At 52.3% G+C, this 26,989-nt stretch overlaps 14 protein-coding genes across 14 annotated transcripts; 7 read left to right on the forward strand and 7 right to left on the reverse strand.

Moving 5' to 3' along the window:
• Positions 1 to 1,249: 1,249 nt before the first annotated feature.
• LOC140711542 (uncharacterized) lies at positions 1,250 to 4,500 on the reverse strand. Its single transcript, XM_073014889.1, has 3 exons — positions 4,352 to 4,500; positions 3,937 to 4,051; positions 1,250 to 3,040 (listed from the first exon to the last, which is right to left on the reverse strand). The coding sequence occupies exons 1-3, from the start codon at positions 4,498 to 4,500 to the stop codon at positions 2,069 to 2,071; spliced, it is 1,236 nt and encodes a 411-aa protein (XP_072870990.1). The 3' UTR covers positions 1,250 to 2,068.
• On the forward strand, positions 3,753 to 5,533 carry LOC140711517 (annexin-2 receptor-like). The gene has a single exon (XM_073014778.1). The coding sequence runs from the start codon at positions 4,853 to 4,855 to the stop codon at positions 5,435 to 5,437; it is 585 nt and encodes a 194-aa protein (XP_072870879.1). The 5' UTR covers positions 3,753 to 4,852; the 3' UTR covers positions 5,438 to 5,533.
• LOC140711543 (uncharacterized) lies at positions 5,179 to 8,076 on the reverse strand. Its single transcript, XM_073014890.1, has 3 exons — positions 7,928 to 8,076; positions 7,513 to 7,627; positions 5,179 to 6,616 (listed from the first exon to the last, which is right to left on the reverse strand). The coding sequence occupies exons 1-3, from the start codon at positions 8,074 to 8,076 to the stop codon at positions 5,624 to 5,626; spliced, it is 1,257 nt and encodes a 418-aa protein (XP_072870991.1). The 3' UTR covers positions 5,179 to 5,623.
• LOC119623727 (annexin-2 receptor-like) lies at positions 7,061 to 9,109 on the forward strand. Its single transcript, XM_037996381.2, has one exon. It carries the CDS (start codon positions 8,429 to 8,431, stop codon positions 9,011 to 9,013), a length of 585 nt encoding a protein of 194 aa, XP_037852309.1. The 5' UTR covers positions 7,061 to 8,428; the 3' UTR covers positions 9,014 to 9,109.
• LOC119623728 (uncharacterized) lies at positions 8,929 to 11,652 on the reverse strand. The gene is made up of 3 exons (XM_073014891.1): positions 11,504 to 11,652; positions 10,511 to 10,559; positions 8,929 to 10,192 (listed from the first exon to the last, which is right to left on the reverse strand). Exons 1-3 carry the CDS (start codon positions 11,650 to 11,652, stop codon positions 9,200 to 9,202), a joined length of 1,191 nt encoding a protein of 396 aa, XP_072870992.1. The 3' UTR covers positions 8,929 to 9,199.
• LOC140711583 (annexin-2 receptor-like) lies at positions 11,451 to 12,685 on the forward strand. The gene has a single exon (XM_073014909.1). The coding sequence runs from the start codon at positions 12,005 to 12,007 to the stop codon at positions 12,587 to 12,589; it is 585 nt and encodes a 194-aa protein (XP_072871010.1). The 5' UTR covers positions 11,451 to 12,004; the 3' UTR covers positions 12,590 to 12,685.
• Positions 12,505 to 15,228, reverse strand: LOC140711544 (uncharacterized). The gene is made up of 3 exons (XM_073014892.1): positions 15,080 to 15,228; positions 14,665 to 14,779; positions 12,505 to 13,768 (listed from the first exon to the last, which is right to left on the reverse strand). Exons 1-3 carry the CDS (start codon positions 15,226 to 15,228, stop codon positions 12,776 to 12,778), a joined length of 1,257 nt encoding a protein of 418 aa, XP_072870993.1. The 3' UTR covers positions 12,505 to 12,775.
• Positions 14,481 to 16,261, forward strand: LOC140711518 (annexin-2 receptor-like). Its single transcript, XM_073014779.1, has one exon. The coding sequence runs from the start codon at positions 15,581 to 15,583 to the stop codon at positions 16,163 to 16,165; it is 585 nt and encodes a 194-aa protein (XP_072870880.1). The 5' UTR covers positions 14,481 to 15,580; the 3' UTR covers positions 16,166 to 16,261.
• On the reverse strand, positions 16,081 to 18,804 carry LOC140711545 (uncharacterized). Its single transcript, XM_073014893.1, has 3 exons — positions 18,656 to 18,804; positions 18,241 to 18,355; positions 16,081 to 17,344 (listed from the first exon to the last, which is right to left on the reverse strand). Exons 1-3 carry the CDS (start codon positions 18,802 to 18,804, stop codon positions 16,352 to 16,354), a joined length of 1,257 nt encoding a protein of 418 aa, XP_072870994.1. The 3' UTR covers positions 16,081 to 16,351.
• On the forward strand, positions 18,057 to 19,837 carry LOC140711519 (annexin-2 receptor-like). The gene has a single exon (XM_073014780.1). The coding sequence runs from the start codon at positions 19,157 to 19,159 to the stop codon at positions 19,739 to 19,741; it is 585 nt and encodes a 194-aa protein (XP_072870881.1). The 5' UTR covers positions 18,057 to 19,156; the 3' UTR covers positions 19,742 to 19,837.
• On the reverse strand, positions 19,657 to 22,380 carry LOC140711546 (uncharacterized). Its single transcript, XM_073014894.1, has 3 exons — positions 22,232 to 22,380; positions 21,817 to 21,931; positions 19,657 to 20,920 (listed from the first exon to the last, which is right to left on the reverse strand). Exons 1-3 carry the CDS (start codon positions 22,378 to 22,380, stop codon positions 19,928 to 19,930), a joined length of 1,257 nt encoding a protein of 418 aa, XP_072870995.1. The 3' UTR covers positions 19,657 to 19,927.
• LOC140711520 (annexin-2 receptor-like) lies at positions 21,633 to 23,413 on the forward strand. Its single transcript, XM_073014781.1, has one exon. The coding sequence runs from the start codon at positions 22,733 to 22,735 to the stop codon at positions 23,315 to 23,317; it is 585 nt and encodes a 194-aa protein (XP_072870882.1). The 5' UTR covers positions 21,633 to 22,732; the 3' UTR covers positions 23,318 to 23,413.
• On the reverse strand, positions 23,233 to 25,956 carry LOC103215251 (uncharacterized). The gene is made up of 3 exons (XM_073014895.1): positions 25,808 to 25,956; positions 25,393 to 25,507; positions 23,233 to 24,496 (listed from the first exon to the last, which is right to left on the reverse strand). The coding sequence occupies exons 1-3, from the start codon at positions 25,954 to 25,956 to the stop codon at positions 23,504 to 23,506; spliced, it is 1,257 nt and encodes a 418-aa protein (XP_072870996.1). The 3' UTR covers positions 23,233 to 23,503.
• LOC119621479 (annexin-2 receptor) lies at positions 25,209 to 26,989 on the forward strand. The gene has a single exon (XM_037990791.2). It carries the CDS (start codon positions 26,309 to 26,311, stop codon positions 26,891 to 26,893), a length of 585 nt encoding a protein of 194 aa, XP_037846719.1. The 5' UTR covers positions 25,209 to 26,308; the 3' UTR covers positions 26,894 to 26,989.

Genomic DNA, 26,989 nt, shown 5'->3' on the forward strand with positions numbered 1-26,989 from the left:
GGGAGAAACCAGGTAGCAGAAGTAGTAGTATGGTGGGAGGGGAAGATCAAAGCAAACACCGTGGGAGTGGGTGAGAATTGCGACCCCAAATTGGGTCTCCTAACTTGTCAAGGCCCTTCTCTGGGCTCCTCTGCACCTGTCCTCTGCCCAGGTTCATCCAGAAAAGGATGGAATCGGTTGCATGGTGTCTTCAGGATGTGATTGGTAGATGATGTGTTTGCGTGGGAACGCTCTTGGTAGGGTCTGTAAATCTCTTGCGGGGGGATTACATCCGGATATGTAGTGTTTTTTTGGGAAATGTGAAAGCTTATGGGAAAAATACGTTTTTCTTCCAAGCCGTGGCAGTTCCTTATTTCCTGTGAGGAAGGAGTTTATAGCCCCACTCTTGACTGAAAAGTGTGAGAGAATTCAAGCTCTTGAAAATTCAGCTGTTTGCATATCCGGAAAGACAGAGAAAGCCTCAGTGATCCATTTCACAAAACAAGGGTATAGGAAAGTGGATGGCAATTTGAGATGTTTATTGAGTTTAGAGAGGGAACAGACGTCTGCCATCAATCCCACCTCCTGTGATGGAGTTTTGCAGTTCATTTTTCTCTCCAGCCCTCTTCCAACTCCTATGCCCAATATTAAAGACATCTGACAGAGTTAACCATCAGAATCAACGAGCGGTTCCCACAGAGTTCCCTCCTGCAGGAGAGGTACCGGGACAGGCGAGGGAGACCTGAAGCTGCGGTCAGAAAACGCTGTGCCTTTTACGCTCCTAGGGAGCCTTAGACCGAGAGTTTCAAGTGTCGAAGGCAAGCAGTTGTCGGCCCCTCCTGTAGGATCCTGTGGGTTCTGGACCCGGAAGAGAGCCTAGGAGCGAGGGGTGACCTGGAAGAGCCCAGTCACGGAGGCTGGATGGCTGTTTGCTGCATAGGAAGCTGTTGGCGACCAGAATGGTTTTTACTTTGTTCCTGGGACCAACAGGATCTGCGTGGTTCTCGGGGCATAAGTCGACTATTCTGCCACTGCCCAATGCAATGGGTGGAATGCAAGAACCGTACAGACTTCCTGCCGGCCTCGGTGGCCAACGCCTGTGATCCCAGCACTTTGGGAGTCCCAGGCGAGCGAATCACTTTAGCTCAGGAGTTCAAGACCAGCCTGGGCAACATAGCGAGACCCCGGTCTCTAATACACACACACACACACACACACACACACACACACAGACACACACAGACGAATTAGACGGGGGTGGAACACTCACCTGTGGTCTCGGCTGCTCTAGAGGCTGAGGCGGGAGCATCGCTGGATCCCAGGAAGTCGAGGCTGCACTGAGCCAAGATGACACCACTGCACCAGCGTAGGCCAGAGAGGAAAAAAGAAAAGGACAATAGACTTCCCTAAGCCTGTGGGGGACAGAGTGGGTAGAACCGGTAGCACTTTGGTGGCACCGAGCGCGCGGTTGGTCGGTGGCTGCACCGTTCCTTTCCCAGCGCCAGCGCTTTCTCACTGCCAACGCCACTCCTTTGTCAGCGTTATCGGATGCTCTCTGACTGCAACCTTGCTTCCGCCAAAAGTTGTCTTTTGCAACTGCACAGGCATTTGCTACGGGCAGGTGATCGCTGGGTCCCAGCGCCGCTGGTTTCACAACTTTGCGAGTGCTCCACCCCACCATCACCCGCCAGCAGCATAATCGGTGAACCAAGCCCGCGGTTTCTCCGCCGCGCCATCGCCCATTGCGTCCTGCGAAGCCAGTGGACTCGGTGGTCGCAAGATTGGTTTCACCAAGTCGGGCGTTTCTTGGCACGGGCACCGCTCTGCGCTTTGTGCTGGCCCAGGCCGGTCTCAGCACCGTTAGGTGCCCTCTAAAGGCGACTCTCTGTCGTGGGTAGGAAAGCTGTTATGAGACGACAGTTTTTCAGAAGTTACTAGTCGAGTCCAGCTGACAGTGGTTTCTGAATCACAGAACCGCTGGTTGCGCGGAGCTGGATGGTATTCTGTGGCCGCGAATGTTTCTCTGTCGAATCCCCAAGGCTGTCGTCGAACGCGGTGTTTCTCTGGCCCCACAGCCACGCGAGTAACTTCACCAGGGACTGCGGGGTTCCCTCCACTGAGTTGCTCGTTTTGATCGGCGCTTTGTGACAGAGACCAGAGCAGACACTTTTCTGTTTGTGTCAACCGCTAGCTGTGCCGTGCACAGTTTCCTTGTCTCGGTGCGGAGCTCTCTCCATCCGAGGCCCTCTGGTGCCGGCGGCGTCGCGGTGGCAGCACACGGCGTTTCCGTTGACTCTTTCGCCGCCGGCGCGGAGCCGGCGGTTTTGCTGTCACAGCACTTGCTGCACGGAGTTTCTCGGTGGCCGAACTTCTCTTTTTTTCTCAGAGTCGACGGTTCCTTGGTGACAGCACCGTTGGTTGCGCCAAAACGAATGTTGTTCTTGACAACGTCGCTGGCTGCATTCCCTCCCAGGCTCCTGGCACCGCCGTTTCGCCGAGCGGTGGTCTCTTGTTCGCAGCTCTGTGCCTCGGTTTCTCGGTGGCGGCAGCCCTCAGGCCACGGATCTGAGAGATTCAAAGTGGCCGGTGCCCCAGTTGCGCTGAGTCTGGCGTTGCCGTACGGACGGGGACCGGTGCTGCAGGGCTGGGCGGGCGGAGCCCGACGCTCCTCGGAGCCGGTGACAGGGGAGCTGCACGGGCACAGTCTCTTCCCAGGGCCGCCGCACGGGTTCCGGCTGGGCCTGCAGAACGCAGTCCTGGGGCGGCGCCGCCGCGCGTCTCTGTCGCAGGACCCCGCGGTTTCGCGCGTCCTTGGCTTCTGGGTCCTAGCAAGTTTCCATTTCGCGGTGCCTAGGATTTCTACCCCCTGTCCAAGTAGGGGAATGGCCAAAATGTGATTTCTCAGCCCAAGCAAGTCCTGACTTAAGACAAACACCGGTCTAGCCCTGGCTGCGATATCTGGGCCGTAGGGCCGTAGGAAGTCACCGTTTTGCCATACGAAGGCGAAGTTACTCTGTGACTCATTTGTCAGCAGCTCCGAGTCTCCGGTAGCCTCGGATTTCTAATCGTAACAGCCGTGGGGTCAACCCAGCCTCAAGTTTCTTAGTCCTAGCAAGTTCCGGTTTCCTGCTAGTGAGCCTTGCTTTAGCTGCGCAGGAGATGTTTTAACTCTTGTGGAAATCTGGGTACCAGCGAATGCGTTGTTTGTTTCGTTTTGTTTCGTTTTGTAAAGGTTTAGTGATGGTCAGTTTAGCGGTGTTGGGAGCTCTTATGCCAAGTTTGGTTTCGCAATAGCGAGTCCCGTCTTAGCTAGGCTAGTGTGTCTTCAAAACTCCCAGGGAAGTCAGGAATGCCGGCGAACGCGATTTCTCGGTTTTACCGAGCTCCCTTTGACAATGGCAAGTCCCGCCCATCGCGACATTTTCCTCCTGTGGACCAAATCGGCATATACCAGTTACTACGATTTTTTAGTCGCACCTAAACACGTTTAACCGTGGCTATTTTTGTTTGTCGTAGGAAATTATGACAGGAGCAACCTGCAGGGCTTTAGATCTGACAGAAACATTCTAATGGTAGGCATTGCATCGTTTAGCCATATTTGTAATTTCTTCTTTGTACGGTTGGCTCTCTGTAAGTTTCGCTAACAACTACACATTATTTTTGTGTATTTTGCTCTGAGGACAGTGTTACCGATGTGTTTTCCGTTTTTACTTGCATTTCAGACTTTCATTATTTTAATTTTTTATTTTTATTTAAATGTTACGTATTTTTTTTTTTTTTTCTCTACTAATTTTGAGCGTCTCAGCTTCGTGCTTCTTGACTTTCATTCTCTCAGGAGCCGGGGAGCCGAGCTCGGTCTTAGCCTCGCTGGTGTTAGGCTCCGGGTTCTGTCTGGTGGCTCCGCTTCCCATGCGGAGCTGGCGGTTTTGTATCAGCACGTTTGCTAGCAGCGCCCACTGGGCGTTTTCTCAGTTGCTGCTCCCAACGTGACGTTTCCCGTTCGCGGGGTCCTTGCGTTCTCAGTGCTGTCACTTTGTCGGTCCTAGAACCGCTAGTATCTCCCAGGAACTTCCTGAAGCCCGTTTTGCGATGCAGAACGGTGATTGCACCCAGCCGCCGTTGGCACTAGCAACTCCGTGGTACCATTAGCCGGCGCTTTTTCTGTCACAACCCATTAGAACATATTAAATAGAACATATTAAACCTGTCAAACACACTGAGCGGATTAAAACACATTAAAATGCCACAACACATTTTCCTGGCACGACACATTTAAACAGAGTTGATTCATTTCCTCCAAACAGGTTGTTTAGGCGTGGAAGCACCGCTCTTTTCTAAGAGCACGCTCTTTCTCTTCAGCAGCCCCACTTACGGCGCCGAAACGAATATTTGTTTGGCAATACCAGCGCTAGCCGCTAGGTGCTGGCGCTTGCTAAGTTCGAGGCGCCAGTTTCTGGTTAGCAAGACGGTTATTAGCGCAGAGCCCCCAGCGGACAGTTTTCCGGTGGCAGCAACGCTCATTTCCCGAAAACGGGTGGTTCTTGGCCCTTGCAGCGCTCTTTAACACCTGCGTTCTGTAGTGCTAGTTCTCTGCAAGGTTTGCTTAGCGTTGTTTCGTTTCGGTTTCTTTTCTCGCTATGTTTTTCTGTCGGAATCACGGTTCGTTTTGGTTCTATGTACTCTCTAAAATTTTGTCGTTTTTCATTTGTCTACGAATCTTCGTGCATTTGCTACTAATGAGTTTCTTGATATCTGACTGGCCTCCGCCCACGGGCTCTGGAGAGCATAAATACCCAGGCTGAGGGTAGTGCAGAAGTCTCTCCCTCCTTGATCAGCGCAGCCGTTGGTTTCCTCCTGGTCTGAGGCTTAAGCGATGGAGCGACATTTTCTTGGCTGTGTGGAGCGGGCTTGGGATTCCGCCGAGGTGGCGCCAGAGCCCGGGTTTCCGCCTATTGTGAGTTCAGAAGATCGTGGGCCGTGGCCTCTCCCTTTGTATCCAGTACTAGGAGAGTACTCACTGGACAGCTGTGATTTGGGACTGCTTTCCAGTCCTTGCTGGCGGCTACCGGGAGTCTACTGGCAAAACGGACTCTTTCCTGGAGTCCAGAGCACCTCGGGACCAAGTACGGCGAGGTCCCCTGAGTTCGGTTGGCCGGGGACACAGAAGCAGCAAGAGGCATCCGTGGAAGATGTGGGGCAGGGAGAGGAACCCGACAGACTCACGCTCCAGCAGCTTTCCTGGTGCAGTCCTCCCCATTCCTGGAACAGACAGCAGGACACCGACGTCTCTGACAGCGGGTGCCTTTTGGAACGCCGCCATCCTCCTGCCCTCCATCTGTGGCGCCACCCCCCGGGGGGTTTCTCAGACTGCCTGGAGCGGATTCTTCGCGTTGGTTTTGCCGCGTTCTCTGTACTCTGGGCGTGCTGCCTACGAATCTGTGGAGCTAAGCAGCCTTAGATACCAGCAGGAGGCTTTTTGGATTCTCCTCCTTGAAAAGATGCTCAGTTACCAAGCGTCTCCACCTAGAAAATAAAAATACATTAAGATGGGCCTTCATTGCTGGTTGTCAGTTTTTGAATTCTCTTTTTTCCTGATGTTTCTTTCTTGTTTCGTGTCGCTTATTACTTTCAGTTTCCTTGTCTTTTAAACATTTATATTTATTTTATTAAATATTTCACTTGTATCTGTTTCAACTTTGAGAAATCTATTTTGTGATTGCAGAGTTCTTAGCAGACCAGACACTTTTCTGTTTGTGTCCACCGCTAGCTGTGCCGTGCACAGTTTCCTTGTCTCGGTGCGGAGCTCTCTCCATCCGAGGCCCTCTGGTGCCGGCGGCGTCGCGGTGGCAGCACACGGCGTTTCCGTTGACTCTTTCGCCGCCGGCGCGGAGCCGGCGGTTTTGCTGTCACAGCACTTGCTGCACGGAGTTTCTCGGTGGCCGAACTTCTCTTTTTTTCTCAGAGTCGACGGTTCCTTGGTGACAGCACCGTTGGTTGCGCCAAAACGAATGTTGTCCTTGACAACGTCGCTGGCTGCATTCCCTTCCAGGCTCCTGGCACCGCCGTTTCGCCGAGCGGTGGTCTCTTGTTCGCAGCTCTGTGCCTCGGTTTCTCGGTGGCGGCAGCCCTCAGGCCACGGATCTGAGAGATTCAAAGTGGCCGGTGCCCCAGTTGCGCTGAGTCTGGCGTTGCCGGCCGGACGGGGACGGGTGCTGCAGGGCTGGGCGGGCGGAGCCCGACGCTCCTCGGAGCCGGTGACAGGGGAGCTGCACGGGCACAGTCTCTTCCCAGGGCCGCGGCACGGGTTCCGGCTGGGCCTGCAGAACGCAGTCCTGGGGCGGCGCCGCCGCGCGTCTCTGTCGCAGGACCCCGCGGTTTCGCGCGTCCTTGGCTTCTGGGTCCTAGCAAGTTTCCATTTCGCGGTGCCTAGGATTTCTACCCCCTGTCCAAGTAGGGGAATGGCCAAAATGTGATTTCTCAGCCCAAGCAAGTCCTGACTTAAGACAAACACCGGTCTAGCCCTGGCTGCGATATCTGGGCCGTAGGGCCGTAGGAAGTCACCGTTTTGCCATACGAAGGCGAAGTTACTCTGTGACTCATTTGTCAGCAGCTCCGAGTCTCCGGTAGCCTCGGATTTCTAATCGTAACAGCCGTGGGGTCAACCCAGCCTCAAGTTTCTTAGTCCTAGCAAGTTCCGGTTTCCTGCTAGTGAGCCTTGCTTTAGCTGCGCAGGAGATGTTTTAACTCCTGTGGAAATCTGGGTACCAGCGAATGCGTTGTTTGTTTCGTTTTGTTTCGTTTTGTAAAGGTTTAGTGATGGTCAGTTTAGCGGTGTTGGGAGCTCTTATGCCAAGTTTGGTTTCGCAATAGCGAGTCCCGTCTTAGCTAGGCTAGTGTGTCTTCAAAACTCCCAGGGAAGTCAGGAATGCCGGCGAACGCGATTTCTCGGTTTTACCGAGCTCCCTTTGACAATGGCAAGTCCCGCCCATCGCGACATTTTCCTCCTGTGGACCAAATCGGCATATACCAGTTACTACGATTTTTTAGTCGCACCTAAACACGTTTAACCGTGGCTATTTTTGTTTGTCGTAGGAAATTATGACAGGAGCAACCTGCAGGGCTTTAGATCTGACAGAAACATTCTAATGGTAGGCATTGCATCGTTTAGCCATATTTGTAATTTCTTCTTTGTACGGTTGGCTCTCTGTAAGTTTCGCTAACAACTACACATTATTTTTGTGTATTTTGCTCTGAGGACAGTGTTACCGATGTGTTTTCCGTTTTTACTTGCATTTCAGACTTTCATTATTTTAATTTTTTATTTTTATTTAAATGTTACGTATTTTTTTTTTTTTTTCTCTACTAATTTTGAGCGTCTCAGCTTCGTGCTTCTTGACTTTCATTCTCTCAGGAGCCGGGGAGCCGAGCTCGGTCTTAGCCTCGCTGGTGTTAGGCTCCGGGTTCTGTCTGGTGGCTCCGCTTCCCATGCGGAGCTGGCGGTTTTGTATCAGCACGTTTGCTAGCAGCGCCCACTGGGCGTTTTCTCAGTTGCTGCTCCCAACGTGACGTTTCCCGTTCGCGGGGTCCTTGCGTTCTCAGTGCTGTCACTTTGTCGGTCCTAGAACCGCTAGTATCTCCCAGGAACTTCCTGAAGCCCGTTTTGCGATGCAGAACGGTGATTGCACCCAGCCGCCGTTGGCACTAGCAACTCCGTGGTACCATTAGCCGGCGCTTTTTCTGTCACAACCCATTAGAACATATTAAATAGAACATATTAAACCTGTCAAACACACTGAGCGGATTAAAACACATTAAAATGCCACAACACATTTTCCTGGCACGACACATTTAAACAGAGTTGATTCATTTCCTCCAAACAGGTTGTTTAGGCGTGGAAGCACCGCTCTTTTCTAAGAGCACGCTCTTTCTCTTCAGCAGCCCCACTTACGGCGCCGAAACGAATATTTGTTTGGCAATACCAGCGCTAGCCGCTAGGTGCTGGCGCTTGCTAAGTTCGAGGCGCCAGTTTCTGGTTAGCAAGACGGTTATTAGCGCAGAGCCCCCAGCGGACAGTTTTCCGGTGGCAGCAACGCTCATTTCCCGAAAACGGGTGGTTCTTGGCCCTTGCAGCGCTCTTTAACACCTGCGTTCTGTAGTGCTAGTTCTCTGCAAGGTTTGCTTAGCGTTGTTTCGTTTCGGTTTCTTTTCTCGCTATGTTTTTCTGTCGGAATCACGGTTCGTTTTGGTTCTATGTACTCTCTAAAATTTTGTCGTTTTTCATTTGTCTACGAATCTTCGTGCATTTGCTACTAATGAGTTTCTTGATATCTGACTGGCCTCCGCCCACGGGCTCTGGAGAGCATAAATACCCAGGCTGAGGGTAGTGCAGAAGTCTCTCCCTCCTTGATCAGCGCAGCCGTTGGTTTCCTCCTGGTCTGAGGCTTAAGCGATGGAGCGACATTTTCTTGGCTGTGTGGAGCGGGCTTGGGATTCCGCCGAGGTGGCGCCAGAGCCCGGGTTTCCGCCTATTGTGAGTTCAGAAGATCGTGGGCCGTGGCCTCTCCCTTTGTATCCAGTACTAGGAGAGTACTCACTGGACAGCTGTGATTTGGGACTGCTTTCCAGTCCTTGCTGGCGGCTACCGGGAGTCTACTGGCAAAACGGACTCTTTCCTGGAGTCCAGAGCACCTCGGGACCAAGTACGGCGAGGTCCCCTGAGTTCGGTTGGCCGGGGACACAGAAGCAGCAAGAGGCATCCGTGGAAGAGGTGGGGCAGGGAGAGGAACCCGACAGACTCACGCTCCAGCAGCTTTCCTGGTGCAGTCCTCCCCATTCCTGGAACAGACAGCAGGACACCGACGTCTCTGACAGCGGGTGCCTTTTGGAACGCCGCCATCCTCCTGCCCTCCATCTGTGGCGCCACCCCCCGGGGGGTTTCTCAGACTGCCTGGAGCGGATTCTTCGCGTTGGTTTTGCCGCGTTCTCTGTACTCTGGGCGTGCTGCCTACGAATCTGTGGAGCTAAGCAGCCTTAGATACCAGCAGGAGGCTTTTTGGATTCTCCTCCTTGAAAAGATGCTCAGTTACCAAGCGTCTCCACCTAGAAAATAAAAATACATTAAGATGGGCCTTCATTGCTGGTTGTCAGTTTTTGAATTCTCTTTTTTCCTGATGTTTCTTTCTTGTTTCGTGTCGCTTATTACTTTCAGTTTCCTTGTCTTTTAAACATTTATATTTATTTTATTAAATATTTCACTTGTATCTGTTTCAACTTTGAGAAATCTATTTTGTGATTGCAGAGTTCTTAGCAGACCAGACACTTTTCTGTTTGTGTCCACCGCTAGCTGTGCCGTGCACAGTTTCCTTGTCTCGGTGCGGAGCTCTCTCCATCCGAGGCCCTCTGGTGCCGGCGGCGTCGCGGTGGCAGCACACGGCGTTTCCGTTGACTCTTTCGCCGCCGGCGCGGAGCCGGCGGTTTTGCTGTCACAGCACTTGCTGCACGGAGTTTCTCGGTGGCCGAACTTCTCTTTTTTTCTCAGAGTCGACGGTTCCTTGGTGACAGCACCGTTGGTTGCGCCAAAACGAATGTTGTCCTTGACAACGTCGCTGGCTGCATTCCCTTCCAGGCTCCTGGCACCGCCGTTTCGCCGAGCGGTGGTCTCTTGTTCGCAGCTCTGTGCCTCGGTTTCTCGGTGGCGGCAGCCCTCAGGCCACGGATCTGAGAGATTCAAAGTGGCCGGTGCCCCAGTTGCGCTGAGTCTGGCGTTGCCGGCCGGACGGGGACGGGTGCTGCAGGGCTGGGCGGGCGGAGCCCGACGCTCCTCGGAGCCGGTGACAGGGGAGCTGCACGGGCACAGTCTCTTCCCAGGGCCGCGGCACGGGTTCCGGCTGGGCCTGCAGAACGCAGTCCTGGGGCGGCGCCGCCGCGCGTCTCTGTCGCAGGACCCCGCGGTTTCGCGCGTCCTTGGCTTCTGGGTCCTAGCAAGTTTCCATTTCGCGGTGCCTAGGATTTCTACCCCCCGTCCAAGTAGGGGAATGGCCAAAATGTGATTTCTCAGCCCAAGCAAGTCCTGACTTAAGACAAACACCGGTCTAGCCCTGGCTGCGATATCTGGGCCGTAGGGCCGTAGGAAGTCACCGTTTTGCCATACGAAGGCGAAGTTACTCTGTGACTCATTTGTCAGCAGCTCCGAGTCTCCGGTAGCCTCGGATTTCTAATCGTAACAGCCGTGGGGTCAACCCAGCCTCAAGTTTCTTAGTCCTAGCAAGTTCCGGTTTCCTGCTAGTGAGCCTTGCTTTAGCTGCGCAGGAGATGTTTTAACTCCTGTGGAAATCTGGGTACCAGCGAATGCGTTGTTTGTTTCGTTTTGTTTCGTTTTGTAAAGGTTTAGTGATGGTCAGTTTAGCGGTGTTGGGAGCTCTTATGCCAAGTTTGGTTTCGCAATAGCGAGTCCCGTCTTAGCTAGGCTAGTGTGTCTTCAAAACTCCCAGGGAAGTCAGGAATGCCGGCGAACGCGATTTCTCGGTTTTACCGAGCTCCCTTTGACAATGGCAAGTCCCGCCCATCGCGACATTTTCCTCCTGTGGACCAAATCGGCATATACCAGTTACTACGATTTTTTAGTCGCACCTAAACACGTTTAACCGTGGCTATTTTTGTTTGTCGTAGGAAATTATGACAGGAGCAACCTGCAGGGCTTTAGATCTGACAGAAACATTCTAATGGTAGGCATTGCATCGTTTAGCCATATTTGTAATTTCTTCTTTGTACGGTTGGCTCTCTGTAAGTTTCGCTAACAACTACACATTATTTTTGTGTATTTTGCTCTGAGGACAGTGTTACCGATGTGTTTTCCGTTTTTACTTGCATTTCAGACTTTCATTATTTTAATTTTTTATTTTTATTTAAATGTTACGTATTTTTTTTTTTTTTTCTCTACTAATTTTGAGCGTCTCAGCTTCGTGCTTCTTGACTTTCATTCTCTCAGGAGCCGGGGAGCCGAGCTCGGTCTTAGCCTCGCTGGTGTTAGGCTCCGGGTTCTGTCTGGTGGCTCCGCTTCCCATGCGGAGCTGGCGGTTTTGTATCAGCACGTTTGCTAGCAGCGCCCACTGGGCGTTTTCTCAGTTGCTGCTCCCAACGTGACGTTTCCCGTTCGCGGGGTCCTTGCGTTCTCAGTGCTGTCACTTTGTCAGTCCTAGAACCGCTAGTATCTCCCAGGAACTTCCTGAAGCCCGTTTTGCGATGCAGAACGGTGATTGCACCCAGCCGCCGTTGGCACTAGCAACTCCGTGGTACCATTAGCCGGCGCTTTTTCTGTCACAACCCATTAGAACATATTAAATAGAACATATTAAACCTGTCAAACACACTGAGCGGATTAAAACACATTAAAATGCCACAACACATTTTCCTGGCACGACACATTTAAACAGAGTTGATTCATTTCCTCCAAACAGGTTGTTTAGGCGTGGAAGCACCGCTCTTTTCTAAGAGCACGCTCTTTCTCTTCAGCAGCCCCACTTACGGCGCCGAAACGAATATTTGTTTGGCAATACCAGCGCTAGCCGCTAGGTGCTGGCGCTTGCTAAGTTCGAGGCGCCAGTTTCTGGTTAGCAAGACGGTTATTAGCGCAGAGCCCCCAGCGGACAGTTTTCCGGTGGCAGCAACGCTCATTTCCCGAAAACGGGTGGTTCTTGGCCCTTGCAGCGCTCTTTAACACCTGCGTTCTGTAGTGCTAGTTCTCTGCAAGGTTTGCTTAGCGTTGTTTCGTTTCGGTTTCTTTTCTCGCTATGTTTTTCTGTCGGAATCACGGTTCGTTTTGGTTCTATGTACTCTCTAAAATTTTGTCGTTTTTCATTTGTCTACGAATCTTCGTGCATTTGCTACTAATGAGTTTCTTGATATCTGACTGGCCTCCGCCCACGGGCTCTGGAGAGCATAAATACCCAGGCTGAGGGTAGTGCAGAAGTCTCTCCCTCCTTGATCAGCGCAGCCGTTGGTTTCCTCCTGGTCTGAGGCTTAAGCGATGGAGCGACATTTTCTTGGCTGTGTGGAGCGGGCTTGGGATTCCGCCGAGGTGGCGCCAGAGCCCGGGTTTCCGCCTATTGTGAGTTCAGAAGATCGTGGGCCGTGGCCTCTCCCTTTGTATCCAGTACTAGGAGAGTACTCACTGGACAGCTGTGATTTGGGACTGCTTTCCAGTCCTTGCTGGCGGCTACCGGGAGTCTACTGGCAAAACGGACTCTTTCCTGGAGTCCAGAGCACCTCGGGACCAAGTACGGCGAGGTCCCCTGAGTTCGGTTGGCCGGGGACACAGAAGCAGCAAGAGGCATCCGTGGAAGAGGTGGGGCAGGGAGAGGAACCCGACAGACTCACGCTCCAGCAGCTTTCCTGGTGCAGTCCTCCCCATTCCTGGAACAGACAGCAGGACACCGACGTCTCTGACAGCGGGTGCCTTTTGGAACGCCGCCATCCTCCTGCCCTCCATCTGTGGCGCCACCCCCCGGGGGGTTTCTCAGACTGCCTGGAGCGGATTCTTCGCGTTGGTTTTGCCGCGTTCTCTGTACTCTGGGCGTGCTGCCTACGAATCTGTGGAGCTAAGCAGCCTTAGATACCAGCAGGAGGCTTTTTGGATTCTCCTCCTTGAAAAGATGCTCAGTTACCAAGCGTCTCCACCTAGAAAATAAAAATACATTAAGATGGGCCTTCATTGCTGGTTGTCAGTTTTTGAATTCTCTTTTTTCCTGATGTTTCTTTCTTGTTTCGTGTCGCTTATTACTTTCAGTTTCCTTGTCTTTTAAACATTTATATTTATTTTATTAAATATTTCACTTGTATCTGTTTCAACTTTGAGAAATCTATTTTGTGATTGCAGAGTTCTTAGCAGACCAGACACTTTTCTGTTTGTGTCCACCGCTAGCTGTGCCGTGCACAGTTTCCTTGTCTCGGTGCGGAGCTCTCTCCATCCGAGGCCCTCTGGTGCCGGCGGCGTCGCGGTGGCAGCACACGGCGTTTCCGTTGACTCTTTCGCCGCCGGCGCGGAGCCGGCGGTTTTGCTGTCACAGCACTTGCTGCACGGAGTTTCTCGGTGGCCGAACTTCTCTTTTTTTCTCAGAGTCGACGGTTCCTTGGTGACAGCACCGTTGGTTGCGCCAAAACGAATGTTGTCCTTGACAACGTCGCTGGCTGCATTCCCTTCCAGGCTCCTGGCACCGCCGTTTCGCCGAGCGGTGGTCTCTTGTTCGCAGCTCTGTGCCTCGGTTTCTCGGTGGCGGCAGCCCTCAGGCCACGGATCTGAGAGATTCAAAGTGGCCGGTGCCCCAGTTGCGCTGAGTCTGGCGTTGCCGGCCGGACGGGGACGGGTGCTGCAGGGCTGGGCGGGCGGAGCCCGACGCTCCTCGGAGCCGGTGACAGGGGAGCTGCACGGGCACAGTCTCTTCCCAGGGCCGCGGCACGGGTTCCGGCTGGGCCTGCAGAACGCAGTCCTGGGGCGGCGCCGCCGCGCGTCTCTGTCGCAGGACCCCGCGGTTTCGCGCGTCCTTGGCTTCTGGGTCCTAGCAAGTTTCCATTTCGCGGTGCCTAGGATTTCTACCCCCCGTCCAAGTAGGGGAATGGCCAAAATGTGATTTCTCAGCCCAAGCAAGTCCTGACTTAAGACAAACACCGGTCTAGCCCTGGCTGCGATATCTGGGCCGTAGGGCCGTAGGAAGTCACCGTTTTGCCATACGAAGGCGAAGTTACTCTGTGACTCATTTGTCAGCAGCTCCGAGTCTCCGGTAGCCTCGGATTTCTAATCGTAACAGCCGTGGGGTCAACCCAGCCTCAAGTTTCTTAGTCCTAGCAAGTTCCGGTTTCCTGCTAGTGAGCCTTGCTTTAGCTGCGCAGGAGATGTTTTAACTCCTGTGGAAATCTGGGTACCAGCGAATGCGTTGTTTGTTTCGTTTTGTTTCGTTTTGTAAAGGTTTAGTGATGGTCAGTTTAGCGGTGTTGGGAGCTCTTATGCCAAGTTTGGTTTCGCAATAGCGAGTCCCGTCTTAGCTAGGCTAGTGTGTCTTCAAAACTCCCAGGGAAGTCAGGAATGCCGGCGAACGCGATTTCTCGGTTTTACCGAGCTCCCTTTGACAATGGCAAGTCCCGCCCATCGCGACATTTTCCTCCTGTGGACCAAATCGGCATATACCAGTTACTACGATTTTTTAGTCGCACCTAAACACGTTTAACCGTGGCTATTTTTGTTTGTCGTAGGAAATTATGACAGGAGCAACCTGCAGGGCTTTAGATCTGACAGAAACATTCTAATGGTAGGCATTGCATCGTTTAGCCATATTTGTAATTTCTTCTTTGTACGGTTGGCTCTCTGTAAGTTTCGCTAACAACTACACATTATTTTTGTGTATTTTGCTCTGAGGACAGTGTTACCGATGTGTTTTCCGTTTTTACTTGCATTTCAGACTTTCATTATTTTAATTTTTTATTTTTATTTAAATGTTACGTATTTTTTTTTTTTTTTCTCTACTAATTTTGAGCGTCTCAGCTTCGTGCTTCTTGACTTTCATTCTCTCAGGAGCCGGGGAGCCGAGCTCGGTCTTAGCCTCGCTGGTGTTAGGCTCCGGGTTCTGTCTGGTGGCTCCGCTTCCCATGCGGAGCTGGCGGTTTTGTATCAGCACGTTTGCTAGCAGCGCCCACTGGGCGTTTTCTCAGTTGCTGCTCCCAACGTGACGTTTCCCGTTCGCGGGGTCCTTGCGTTCTCAGTGCTGTCACTTTGTCGGTCCTAGAACCGCTAGTATCTCCCAGGAACTTCCTGAAGCCCGTTTTGCGATGCAGAACGGTGATTGCACCCAGCCGCCGTTGGCACTAGCAACTCCGTGGTACCATTAGCCGGCGCTTTTTCTGTCACAACCCATTAGAACATATTAAATAGAACATATTAAACCTGTCAAACACACTGAGCGGATTAAAACACATTAAAATGCCACAACACATTTTCCTGGCACGACACATTTAAACAGAGTTGATTCATTTCCTCCAAACAGGTTGTTTAGGCGTGGAAGCACCGCTCTTTTCTAAGAGCACGCTCTTTCTCTTCAGCAGCCCCACTTACGGCGCCGAAACGAATATTTGTTTGGCAATACCAGCGCTAGCCGCTAGGTGCTGGCGCTTGCTAAGTTCGAGGCGCCAGTTTCTGGTTAGCAAGACGGTTATTAGCGCAGAGCCCCCAGCGGACAGTTTTCCGGTGGCAGCAACGCTCATTTCCCGAAAACGGGTGGTTCTTGGCCCTTGCAGCGCTCTTTAACACCTGCGTTCTGTAGTGCTAGTTCTCTGCAAGGTTTGCTTAGCGTTGTTTCGTTTCGGTTTCTTTTCTCGCTATGTTTTTCTGTCGGAATCACGGTTCGTTTTGGTTCTATGTACTCTCTAAAATTTTGTCGTTTTTCATTTGTCTACGAATCTTCGTGCATTTGCTACTAATGAGTTTCTTGATATCTGACTGGCCTCCGCCCACGGGCTCTGGAGAGCATAAATACCCAGGCTGAGGGTAGTGCAGAAGTCTCTCCCTCCTTGATCAGCGCAGCCGTTGGTTTCCTCCTGGTCTGAGGCTTAAGCGATGGAGCGACATTTTCTTGGCTGTGTGGAGCGGGCTTGGGATTCCGCCGAGGTGGCGCCAGAGCCCGGGTTTCCGCCTATTGTGAGTTCAGAAGATCGTGGGCCGTGGCCTCTCCCTTTGTATCCAGTACTAGGAGAGTACTCACTGGACAGCTGTGATTTGGGACTGCTTTCCAGTCCTTGCTGGCGGCTACCGGGAGTCTACTGGCAAAACGGACTCTTTCCTGGAGTCCAGAGCACCTCGGGACCAAGTACGGCGAGGTCCCCTGAGTTCGGTTGGCCGGGGACACAGAAGCAGCAAGAGGCATCCGTGGAAGAGGTGGGGCAGGGAGAGGAACCCGACAGACTCACGCTCCAGCAGCTTTCCTGGTGCAGTCCTCCCCATTCCTGGAACAGACAGCAGGACACCGACGTCTCTGACAGCGGGTGCCTTTTGGAACGCCGCCATCCTCCTGCCCTCCATCTGTGGCGCCACCCCCCGGGGGGTTTCTCAGACTGCCTGGAGCGGATTCTTCGCGTTGGTTTTGCCGCGTTCTCTGTACTCTGGGCGTGCTGCCTACGAATCTGTGGAGCTAAGCAGCCTTAGATACCAGCAGGAGGCTTTTTGGATTCTCCTCCTTGAAAAGATGCTCAGTTACCAAGCGTCTCCACCTAGAAAATAAAAATACATTAAGATGGGCCTTCATTGCTGGTTGTCAGTTTTTGAATTCTCTTTTTTCCTGATGTTTCTTTCTTGTTTCGTGTCGCTTATTACTTTCAGTTTCCTTGTCTTTTAAACATTTATATTTATTTTATTAAATATTTCACTTGTATCTGTTTCAACTTTGAGAAATCTATTTTGTGATTGCAGAGTTCTTAGCAGACCAGACACTTTTCTGTTTGTGTCCACCGCTAGCTGTGCCGTGCACAGTTTCCTTGTCTCGGTGCGGAGCTCTCTCCATCCGAGGCCCTCTGGTGCCGGCGGCGTCGCGGTGGCAGCACACGGCGTTTCCGTTGACTCTTTCGCCGCCGGCGCGGAGCCGGCGGTTTTGCTGTCACAGCACTTGCTGCACGGAGTTTCTCGGTGGCCGAACTTCTCTTTTTTTCTCAGAGTCGACGGTTCCTTGGTGACAGCACCGTTGGTTGCGCCAAAACGAATGTTGTCCTTGACAACGTCGCTGGCTGCATTCCCTTCCAGGCTCCTGGCACCGCCGTTTCGCCGAGCGGTGGTCTCTTGTTCGCAGCTCTGTGCCTCGGTTTCTCGGTGGCGGCAGCCCTCAGGCCACGGATCTGAGAGATTCAAAGTGGCCGGTGCCCCAGTTGCGCTGAGTCTGGCGTTGCCGGCCGGACGGGGACGGGTGCTGCAGGGCTGGGCGGGCGGAGCCCGACGCTCCTCGGAGCCGGTGACAGGGGAGCTGCACGGGCACAGTCTCTTCCCAGGGCCGCGGCACGGGTTCCGGCTGGGCCTGCAGAACGCAGTCCTGGGGCGGCGCCGCCGCGCGTCTCTGTCGCAGGACCCCGCGGTTTCGCGCGTCCTTGGCTTCTGGGTCCTAGCAAGTTTCCATTTCGCGGTGCCTAGGATTTCTACCCCCCGTCCAAGTAGGGGAATGGCCAAAATGTGATTTCTCAGCCCAAGCAAGTCCTGACTTAAGACAAACACCGGTCTAGCCCTGGCTGCGATATCTGGGCCGTAGGGCCGTAGGAAGTCACCGTTTTGCCATACGAAGGCGAAGTTACTCTGTGACTCATTTGTCAGCAGCTCCGAGTCTCCGGTAGCCTCGGATTTCTAATCGTAACAGCCGTGGGGTCAACCCAGCCTCAAGTTTCTTAGTCCTAGCAAGTTCCGGTTTCCTGCTAGTGAGCCTTGCTTTAGCTGCGCAGGAGATGTTTTAACTCCTGTGGAAATCTGGGTACCAGCGAATGCGTTGTTTGTTTCGTTTTGTTTCGTTTTGTAAAGGTTTAGTGATGGTCAGTTTAGCGGTGTTGGGAGCTCTTATGCCAAGTTTGGTTTCGCAATAGCGAGTCCCGTCTTAGCTAGGCTAGTGTGTCTTCAAAACTCCCAGGGAAGTCAGGAATGCCGGCGAACGCGATTTCTCGGTTTTACCGAGCTCCCTTTGACAATGGCAAGTCCCGCCCATCGCGACATTTTCCTCCTGTGGACCAAATCGGCATATACCAGTTACTACGATTTTTTAGTCGCACCTAAACACGTTTAACCGTGGCTATTTTTGTTTGTCGTAGGAAATTATGACAGGAGCAACCTGCAGGGCTTTAGATCTGACAGAAACATTCTAATGGTAGGCATTGCATCGTTTAGCCATATTTGTAATTTCTTCTTTGTACGGTTGGCTCTCTGTAAGTTTCGCTAACAACTACACATTATTTTTGTGTATTTTGCTCTGAGGACAGTGTTACCGATGTGTTTTCCGTTTTTACTTGCATTTCAGACTTTCATTATTTTAATTTTTTATTTTTATTTAAATGTTACGTATTTTTTTTTTTTTTTCTCTACTAATTTTGAGCGTCTCAGCTTCGTGCTTCTTGACTTTCATTCTCTCAGGAGCCGGGGAGCCGAGCTCGGTCTTAGCCTCGCTGGTGTTAGGCTCCGGGTTCTGTCTGGTGGCTCCGCTTCCCATGCGGAGCTGGCGGTTTTGTATCAGCACGTTTGCTAGCAGCGCCCACTGGGCGTTTTCTCAGTTGCTGCTCCCAACGTGACGTTTCCCGTTCGCGGGGTCCTTGCGTTCTCAGTGCTGTCACTTTGTCGGTCCTAGAACCGCTAGTATCTCCCAGGAACTTCCTGAAGCCCGTTTTGCGATGCAGAACGGTGATTGCACCCAGCCGCCGTTGGCACTAGCAACTCCGTGGTACCATTAGCCGGCGCTTTTTCTGTCACAACCCATTAGAACATATTAAATAGAACATATTAAACCTGTCAAACACACTGAGCGGATTAAAACACATTAAAATGCCACAACACATTTTCCTGGCACGACACATTTAAACAGAGTTGATTCATTTCCTCCAAACAGGTTGTTTAGGCGTGGAAGCACCGCTCTTTTCTAAGAGCACGCTCTTTCTCTTCAGCAGCCCCACTTACGGCGCCGAAACGAATATTTGTTTGGCAATACCAGCGCTAGCCGCTAGGTGCTGGCGCTTGCTAAGTTCGAGGCGCCAGTTTCTGGTTAGCAAGACGGTTATTAGCGCAGAGCCCCCAGCGGACAGTTTTCCGGTGGCAGCAACGCTCATTTCCCGAAAACGGGTGGTTCTTGGCCCTTGCAGCGCTCTTTAACACCTGCGTTCTGTAGTGCTAGTTCTCTGCAAGGTTTGCTTAGCGTTGTTTCGTTTCGGTTTCTTTTCTCGCTATGTTTTTCTGTCGGAATCACGGTTCGTTTTGGTTCTATGTACTCTCTAAAATTTTGTCGTTTTTCATTTGTCTACGAATCTTCGTGCATTTGCTACTAATGAGTTTCTTGATATCTGACTGGCCTCCGCCCACGGGCTCTGGAGAGCATAAATACCCAGGCTGAGGGTAGTGCAGAAGTCTCTCCCTCCTTGATCAGCGCAGCCGTTGGTTTCCTCCTGGTCTGAGGCTTAAGCGATGGAGCGACATTTTCTTGGCTGTGTGGAGCGGGCTTGGGATTCCGCCGAGGTGGCGCCAGAGCCCGGGTTTCCGCCTATTGTGAGTTCAGAAGATCGTGGGCCGTGGCCTCTCCCTTTGTATCCAGTACTAGGAGAGTACTCACTGGACAGCTGTGATTTGGGACTGCTTTCCAGTCCTTGCTGGCGGCTACCGGGAGTCTACTGGCAAAACGGACTCTTTCCTGGAGTCCAGAGCACCTCGGGACCAAGTACGGCGAGGTCCCCTGAGTTCGGTTGGCCGGGGACACAGAAGCAGCAAGAGGCATCCGTGGAAGAGGTGGGGCAGGGAGAGGAACCCGACAGACTCACGCTCCAGCAGCTTTCCTGGTGCAGTCCTCCCCATTCCTGGAACAGACAGCAGGACACCGACGTCTCTGACAGCGGGTGCCTTTTGGAACGCCGCCATCCTCCTGCCCTCCATCTGTGGCGCCACCCCCCGGGGGGTTTCTCAGACTGCCTGGAGCGGATTCTTCGCGTTGGTTTTGCCGCGTTCTCTGTACTCTGGGCGTGCTGCCTACGAATCTGTGGAGCTAAGCAGCCTTAGATACCAGCAGGAGGCTTTTTGGATTCTCCTCCTTGAAAAGATGCTCAGTTACCAAGCGTCTCCACCTAGAAAATAAAAATACATTAAGATGGGCCTTCATTGCTGGTTGTCAGTTTTTGAATTCTCTTTTTTCCTGATGTTTCTTTCTTGTTTCGTGTCGCTTATTACTTTCAGTTTCCTTGTCTTTTAAACATTTATATTTATTTTATTAAATATTTCACTTGTATCTGTTTCAACTTTGAGAAATCTATTTTGTGATTGCAGAGTTCTTAGCAGACCAGACACTTTTCTGTTTGTGTCCACCGCTAGCTGTGCCGTGCACAGTTTCCTTGTCTCGGTGCGGAGCTCTCTCCATCCGAGGCCCTCTGGTGCCGGCGGCGTCGCGGTGGCAGCACACGGCGTTTCCGTTGACTCTTTCGCCGCCGGCGCGGAGCCGGCGGTTTTGCTGTCACAGCACTTGCTGCACGGAGTTTCTCGGTGGCCGAACTTCTCTTTTTTTCTCAGAGTCGACGGTTCCTTGGTGACAGCACCGTTGGTTGCGCCAAAACGAATGTTGTCCTTGACAACGTCGCTGGCTGCATTCCCTTCCAGGCTCCTGGCACCGCCGTTTCGCCGAGCGGTGGTCTCTTGTTCGCAGCTCTGTGCCTCGGTTTCTCGGTGGCGGCAGCCCTCAGGCCACGGATCTGAGAGATTCAAAGTGGCCGGTGCCCCAGTTGCGCTGAGTCTGGCGTTGCCGGCCGGACGGGGACGGGTGCTGCAGGGCTGGGCGGGCGGAGCCCGACGCTCCTCGGAGCCGGTGACAGGGGAGCTGCACGGGCACAGTCTCTTCCCAGGGCCGCGGCACGGGTTCCGGCTGGGCCTGCAGAACGCAGTCCTGGGGCGGCGCCGCCGCGCGTCTCTGTCGCAGGACCCCGCGGTTTCGCGCGTCCTTGGCTTCTGGGTCCTAGCAAGTTTCCATTTCGCGGTGCCTAGGATTTCTACCCCCCGTCCAAGTAGGGGAATGGCCAAAATGTGATTTCTCAGCCCAAGCAAGTCCTGACTTAAGACAAACACCGGTCTAGCCCTGGCTGCGATATCTGGGCCGTAGGGCCGTAGGAAGTCACCGTTTTGCCATACGAAGGCGAAGTTACTCTGTGACTCATTTGTCAGCAGCTCCGAGTCTCCGGTAGCCTCGGATTTCTAATCGTAACAGCCGTGGGGTCAACCCAGCCTCAAGTTTCTTAGTCCTAGCAAGTTCCGGTTTCCTGCTAGTGAGCCTTGCTTTAGCTGCGCAGGAGATGTTTTAACTCCTGTGGAAATCTGGGTACCAGCGAATGCGTTGTTTGTTTCGTTTTGTTTCGTTTTGTAAAGGTTTAGTGATGGTCAGTTTAGCGGTGTTGGGAGCTCTTATGCCAAGTTTGGTTTCGCAATAGCGAGTCCCGTCTTAGCTAGGCTAGTGTGTCTTCAAAACTCCCAGGGAAGTCAGGAATGCCGGCGAACGCGATTTCTCGGTTTTACCGAGCTCCCTTTGACAATGGCAAGTCCCGCCCATCGCGACATTTTCCTCCTGTGGACCAAATCGGCATATACCAGTTACTACGATTTTTTAGTCGCACCTAAACACGTTTAACCGTGGCTATTTTTGTTTGTCGTAGGAAATTATGACAGGAGCAACCTGCAGGGCTTTAGATCTGACAGAAACATTCTAATGGTAGGCATTGCATCGTTTAGCCATATTTGTAATTTCTTCTTTGTACGGTTGGCTCTCTGTAAGTTTCGCTAACAACTACACATTATTTTTGTGTATTTTGCTCTGAGGACAGTGTTACCGATGTGTTTTCCGTTTTTACTTGCATTTCAGACTTTCATTATTTTAATTTTTTATTTTTATTTAAATGTTACGTATTTTTTTTTTTTTTTCTCTACTAATTTTGAGCGTCTCAGCTTCGTGCTTCTTGACTTTCATTCTCTCAGGAGCCGGGGAGCCGAGCTCGGTCTTAGCCTCGCTGGTGTTAGGCTCCGGGTTCTGTCTGGTGGCTCCGCTTCCCATGCGGAGCTGGCGGTTTTGTATCAGCACGTTTGCTAGCAGCGCCCACTGGGCGTTTTCTCAGTTGCTGCTCCCAACGTGACGTTTCCCGTTCGCGGGGTCCTTGCGTTCTCAGTGCTGTCACTTTGTCGGTCCTAGAACCGCTAGTATCTCCCAGGAACTTCCTGAAGCCCGTTTTGCGATGCAGAACGGTGATTGCACCCAGCCGCCGTTGGCACTAGCAACTCCGTGGTACCATTAGCCGGCGCTTTTTCTGTCACAACCCATTAGAACATATTAAATAGAACATATTAAACCTGTCAAACACACTGAGCGGATTAAAACACATTAAAATGCCACAACACATTTTCCTGGCACGACACATTTAAACAGAGTTGATTCATTTCCTCCAAACAGGTTGTTTAGGCGTGGAAGCACCGCTCTTTTCTAAGAGCACGCTCTTTCTCTTCAGCAGCCCCACTTACGGCGCCGAAACGAATATTTGTTTGGCAATACCAGCGCTAGCCGCTAGGTGCTGGCGCTTGCTAAGTTCGAGGCGCCAGTTTCTGGTTAGCAAGACGGTTATTAGCGCAGAGCCCCCAGCGGACAGTTTTCCGGTGGCAGCAACGCTCATTTCCCGAAAACGGGTGGTTCTTGGCCCTTGCAGCGCTCTTTAACACCTGCGTTCTGTAGTGCTAGTTCTCTGCAAGGTTTGCTTAGCGTTGTTTCGTTTCGGTTTCTTTTCTCGCTATGTTTTTCTGTCGGAATCACGGTTCGTTTTGGTTCTATGTACTCTCTAAAATTTTGTCGTTTTTCATTTGTCTACGAATCTTCGTGCATTTGCTACTAATGAGTTTCTTGATATCTGACTGGCCTCCGCCCACGGGCTCTGGAGAGCATAAATACCCAGGCTGAGGGTAGTGCAGAAGTCTCTCCCTCCTTGATCAGCGCAGCCGTTGGTTTCCTCCTGGTCTGAGGCTTAAGCGATGGAGCGACATTTTCTTGGCTGTGTGGAGCGGGCTTGGGATTCCGCCGAGGTGGCGCCAGAGCCCGGGTTTCCGCCTATTGTGAGTTCAGAAGATCGTGGGCCGTGGCCTCTCCCTTTGTATCCAGTACTAGGAGAGTACTCACTGGACAGCTGTGATTTGGGACTGCTTTCCAGTCCTTGCTGGCGGCTACCGGGAGTCTACTGGCAAAACGGACTCTTTCCTGGAGTCCAGAGCACCTCGGGACCAAGTACGGCGAGGTCCCCTGAGTTCGGTTGGCCGGGGACACAGAAGCAGCAAGAGGCATCCGTGGAAGAGGTGGGGCAGGGAGAGGAACCCGACAGACTCACGCTCCAGCAGCTTTCCTGGTGCAGTCCTCCCCATTCCTGGAACAGACAGCAGGACACCGACGTCTCTGACAGCGGGTGCCTTTTGGAACGCCGCCATCCTCCTGCCCTCCATCTGTGGCGCCACCCCCCGGGGGGTTTCTCAGACTGCCTGGAGCGGATTCTTCGCGTTGGTTTTGCCGCGTTCTCTGTACTCTGGGCGTGCTGCCTACGAATCTGTGGAGCTAAGCAGCCTTAGATACCAGCAGGAGGCTTTTTGGATTCTCCTCCTTGAAAAGATGCTCAGTTACCAAGCGTCTCCACCTAGAAAATAAAAATACATTAAGATGGGCCTTCATTGCTGGTTGTCAGTTTTTGAATTCTCTTTTTTCCTGATGTTTCTTTCTTGTTTCGTGTCGCTTATTACTTTCAGTTTCCTTGTCTTTTAAACATTTATATTTATTTTATTAAATATTTCACTTGTATCTGTTTCAACTTTGAGAAATCTATTTTGTGATTGCAGAGTTCTTAGCAGACCAGACACTTTTCTGTTTGTGTCCACCGCTAGCTGTGCCGTGCACAGTTTCCTTGTCTCGGTGCGGAGCTCTCTCCATCCGAGGCCCTCTGGTGCCGGCGGCGTCGCGGTGGCAGCACACGGCGTTTCCGTTGACTCTTTCGCCGCCGGCGCGGAGCCGGCGGTTTTGCTGTCACAGCACTTGCTGCACGGAGTTTCTCGGTGGCCGAACTTCTCTTTTTTTCTCAGAGTCGACGGTTCCTTGGTGACAGCACCGTTGGTTGCGCCAAAACGAATGTTGTCCTTGACAACGTCGCTGGCTGCATTCCCTTCCAGGCTCCTGGCACCGCCGTTTCGCCGAGCGGTGGTCTCTTGTTCGCAGCTCTGTGCCTCGGTTTCTCGGTGGCGGCAGCCCTCAGGCCACGGATCTGAGAGATTCAAAGTGGCCGGTGCCCCAGTTGCGCTGAGTCTGGCGTTGCCGGCCGGACGGGGACGGGTGCTGCAGGGCTGGGCGGGCGGAGCCCGACGCTCCTCGGAGCCGGTGACAGGGGAGCTGCACGGGCACAGTCTCTTCCCAGGGCCGCGGCACGGGTTCCGGCTGGGCCTGCAGAACGCAGTCCTGGGGCGGCGCCGCCGCGCGTCTCTGTCGCAGGACCCCGCGGTTTCGCGCGTCCTTGGCTTCTGGGTCCTAGCAAGTTTCCATTTCGCGGTGCCTAGGATTTCTACCCCCCGTCCAAGTAGGGGAATGGCCAAAATGTGATTTCTCAGCCCAAGCAAGTCCTGACTTAAGACAAACACCGGTCTAGCCCTGGCTGCGATATCTGGGCCGTAGGGCCGTAGGAAGTCACCGTTTTGCCATACGAAGGCGAAGTTACTCTGTGACTCATTTGTCAGCAGCTCCGAGTCTCCGGTAGCCTCGGATTTCTAATCGTAACAGCCGTGGGGTCAACCCAGCCTCAAGTTTCTTAGTCCTAGCAAGTTCCGGTTTCCTGCTAGTGAGCCTTGCTTTAGCTGCGCAGGAGATGTTTTAACTCTTGTGGAAATCTGGGTACCAGCGAATGCGTTGTTTGTTTCGTTTTGTTTCGTTTTGTAAAGGTTTAGTGATGGTCAGTTTAGCGGTGTTGGGAGCTCTTATGCCAAGTTTGGTTTCGCAATAGCGAGTCCCGTCTTAGCTAGGCTAGTGTGTCTTCAAAACTCCCAGGGAAGTCAGGAATGCCGGCGAACGCGATTTCTCGGTTTTACCGAGCTCCCTTTGACAATGGCAAGTCCCGCCCATCGCGACATTTTCCTCCTGTGGACCAAATCGGCATATACCAGTTACTACGATTTTTTAGTCGCACCTAAACACGTTTAACCGTGGCTATTTTTGTTTGTCGTAGGAAATTATGACAGGAGCAACCTGCAGGGCTTTAGATCTGACAGAAACATTCTAATGGTAGGCATTGCATCGTTTAGCCATATTTGTAATTTCTTCTTTGTACGGTTGGCTCTCTGTAAGTTTCGCTAACAACTACACATTATTTTTGTGTATTTTGCTCTGAGGACAGTGTTACCGATGTGTTTTCCGTTTTTACTTGCATTTCAGACTTTCATTATTTTAATTTTTTATTTTTATTTAAATGTTACGTATTTTTTTTTTTTTTTCTCTACTAATTTTGAGCGTCTCAGCTTCGTGCTTCTTGACTTTCATTCTCTCAGGAGCCGGGGAGCCGAGCTCGGTCTTAGCCTCGCTGGTGTTAGGCTCCGGGTTCTGTCTGGTGGCTCCGCTTCCCATGCGGAGCTGGCGGTTTTGTATCAGCACGTTTGCTAGCAGCGCCCACTGGGCGTTTTCTCAGTTGCTGCTCCCAACGTGACGTTTCCCGTTCGCGGGGTCCTTGCGTTCTCAGTGCTGTCACTTTGTCGGTCCTAGAACCGCTAGTATCTCCCAGGAACTTCCTGAAGCCCGTTTTGCGATGCAGAACGGTGATTGCACCCAGCCGCCGTTGGCACTAGCAACTCCGTGGTACCATTAGCCGGCGCTTTTTCTGTCACAACCCATTAGAACATATTAAATAGAACATATTAAACCTGTCAAACACACTGAGCGGATTAAAACACATTAAAATGCCACAACACATTTTCCTGGCACGACACATTTAAACAGAGTTGATTCATTTCCTCCAAACAGGTTGTTTAGGCGTGGAAGCACCGCTCTTTTCTAAGAGCACGCTCTTTCTCTTCAGCAGCCCCACTTACGGCGCCGAAACGAATATTTGTTTGGCAATACCAGCGCTAGCCGCTAGGTGCTGGCGCTTGCTAAGTTCGAGGCGCCAGTTTCTGGTTAGCAAGACGGTTATTAGCGCAGAGCCCCCAGCGGACAGTTTTCCGGTGGCAGCAACGCTCATTTCCCGAAAACGGGTGGTTCTTGGCCCTTGCAGCGCTCTTTAACACCTGCGTTCTGTAGTGCTAGTTCTCTGCAAGGTTTGCTTAGCGTTGTTTCGTTTCGGTTTCTTTTCTCGCTATGTTTTTCTGTCGGAATCACGGTTCGTTTTGGTTCTATGTACTCTCTAAAATTTTGTCGTTTTTCATTTGTCTACGAATCTTCGTGCATTTGCTACTAATGAGTTTCTTGATATCTGACTGGCCTCCGCCCACGGGCTCTGGAGAGCATAAATACCCAGGCTGAGGGTAGTGCAGAAGTCTCTCCCTCCTTGATCAGCGCAGCCGTTGGTTTCCTCCTGGTCTGAGGCTTAAGCGATGGAGCGACATTTTCTTGGCTGTGTGGAGCGGGCTTGGGATTCCGCCGAGGTGGCGCCAGAGCCCGGGTTTCCGCCTATTGTGAGTTCAGAAGATCGTGGGCCGTGGCCTCTCCCTTTGTATCCAGTACTAGGAGAGTACTCACTGGACAGCTGTGATTTGGGACTGCTTTCCAGTCCTTGCTGGCGGCTACCGGGAGTCTACTGGCAAAACGGACTCTTTCCTGGAGTCCAGAGCACCTCGGGACCAAGTACGGCGAGGTCCCCTGAGTTCGGTTGGCCGGGGACACAGAAGCAGCAAGAGGCATCCGTGGAAGAGGTGGGGCAGGGAGAGGAACCCGACAGACTCACGCTCCAGCAGCTTTCCTGGTGCAGTCCTCCCCATTCCTGGAACAGACAGCAGGACACCGACGTCTCTGACAGCGGGTGCCTTTTGGAACGCCGCCATCCTCCTGCCCTCCATCTGTGGCGCCACCCCCCGGGGGGTTTCTCAGACTGCCTGGAGCGGATTCTTCGCGTTGGTTTTGCCGCGTTCTCTGTACTCTGGGCGTGCTGCCTACGAATCTGTGGAGCTAAGCAGCCTTAGATACCAGCAGGAGGCTTTTTGGATTCTCCTCCTTGAAAAGATGCTCAGTTACCAAGCGTCTCCACCTAGAAAATAAAAATACATTAAGATGGGCCT

This window comes from Chlorocebus sabaeus, chromosome 4 (assembly GCF_047675955.1).
Source record: "Chlorocebus sabaeus isolate Y175 chromosome 4, mChlSab1.0.hap1, whole genome shotgun sequence".
Taxonomy (NCBI): Eukaryota; Metazoa; Chordata; class Mammalia; order Primates; family Cercopithecidae; genus Chlorocebus; species Chlorocebus sabaeus.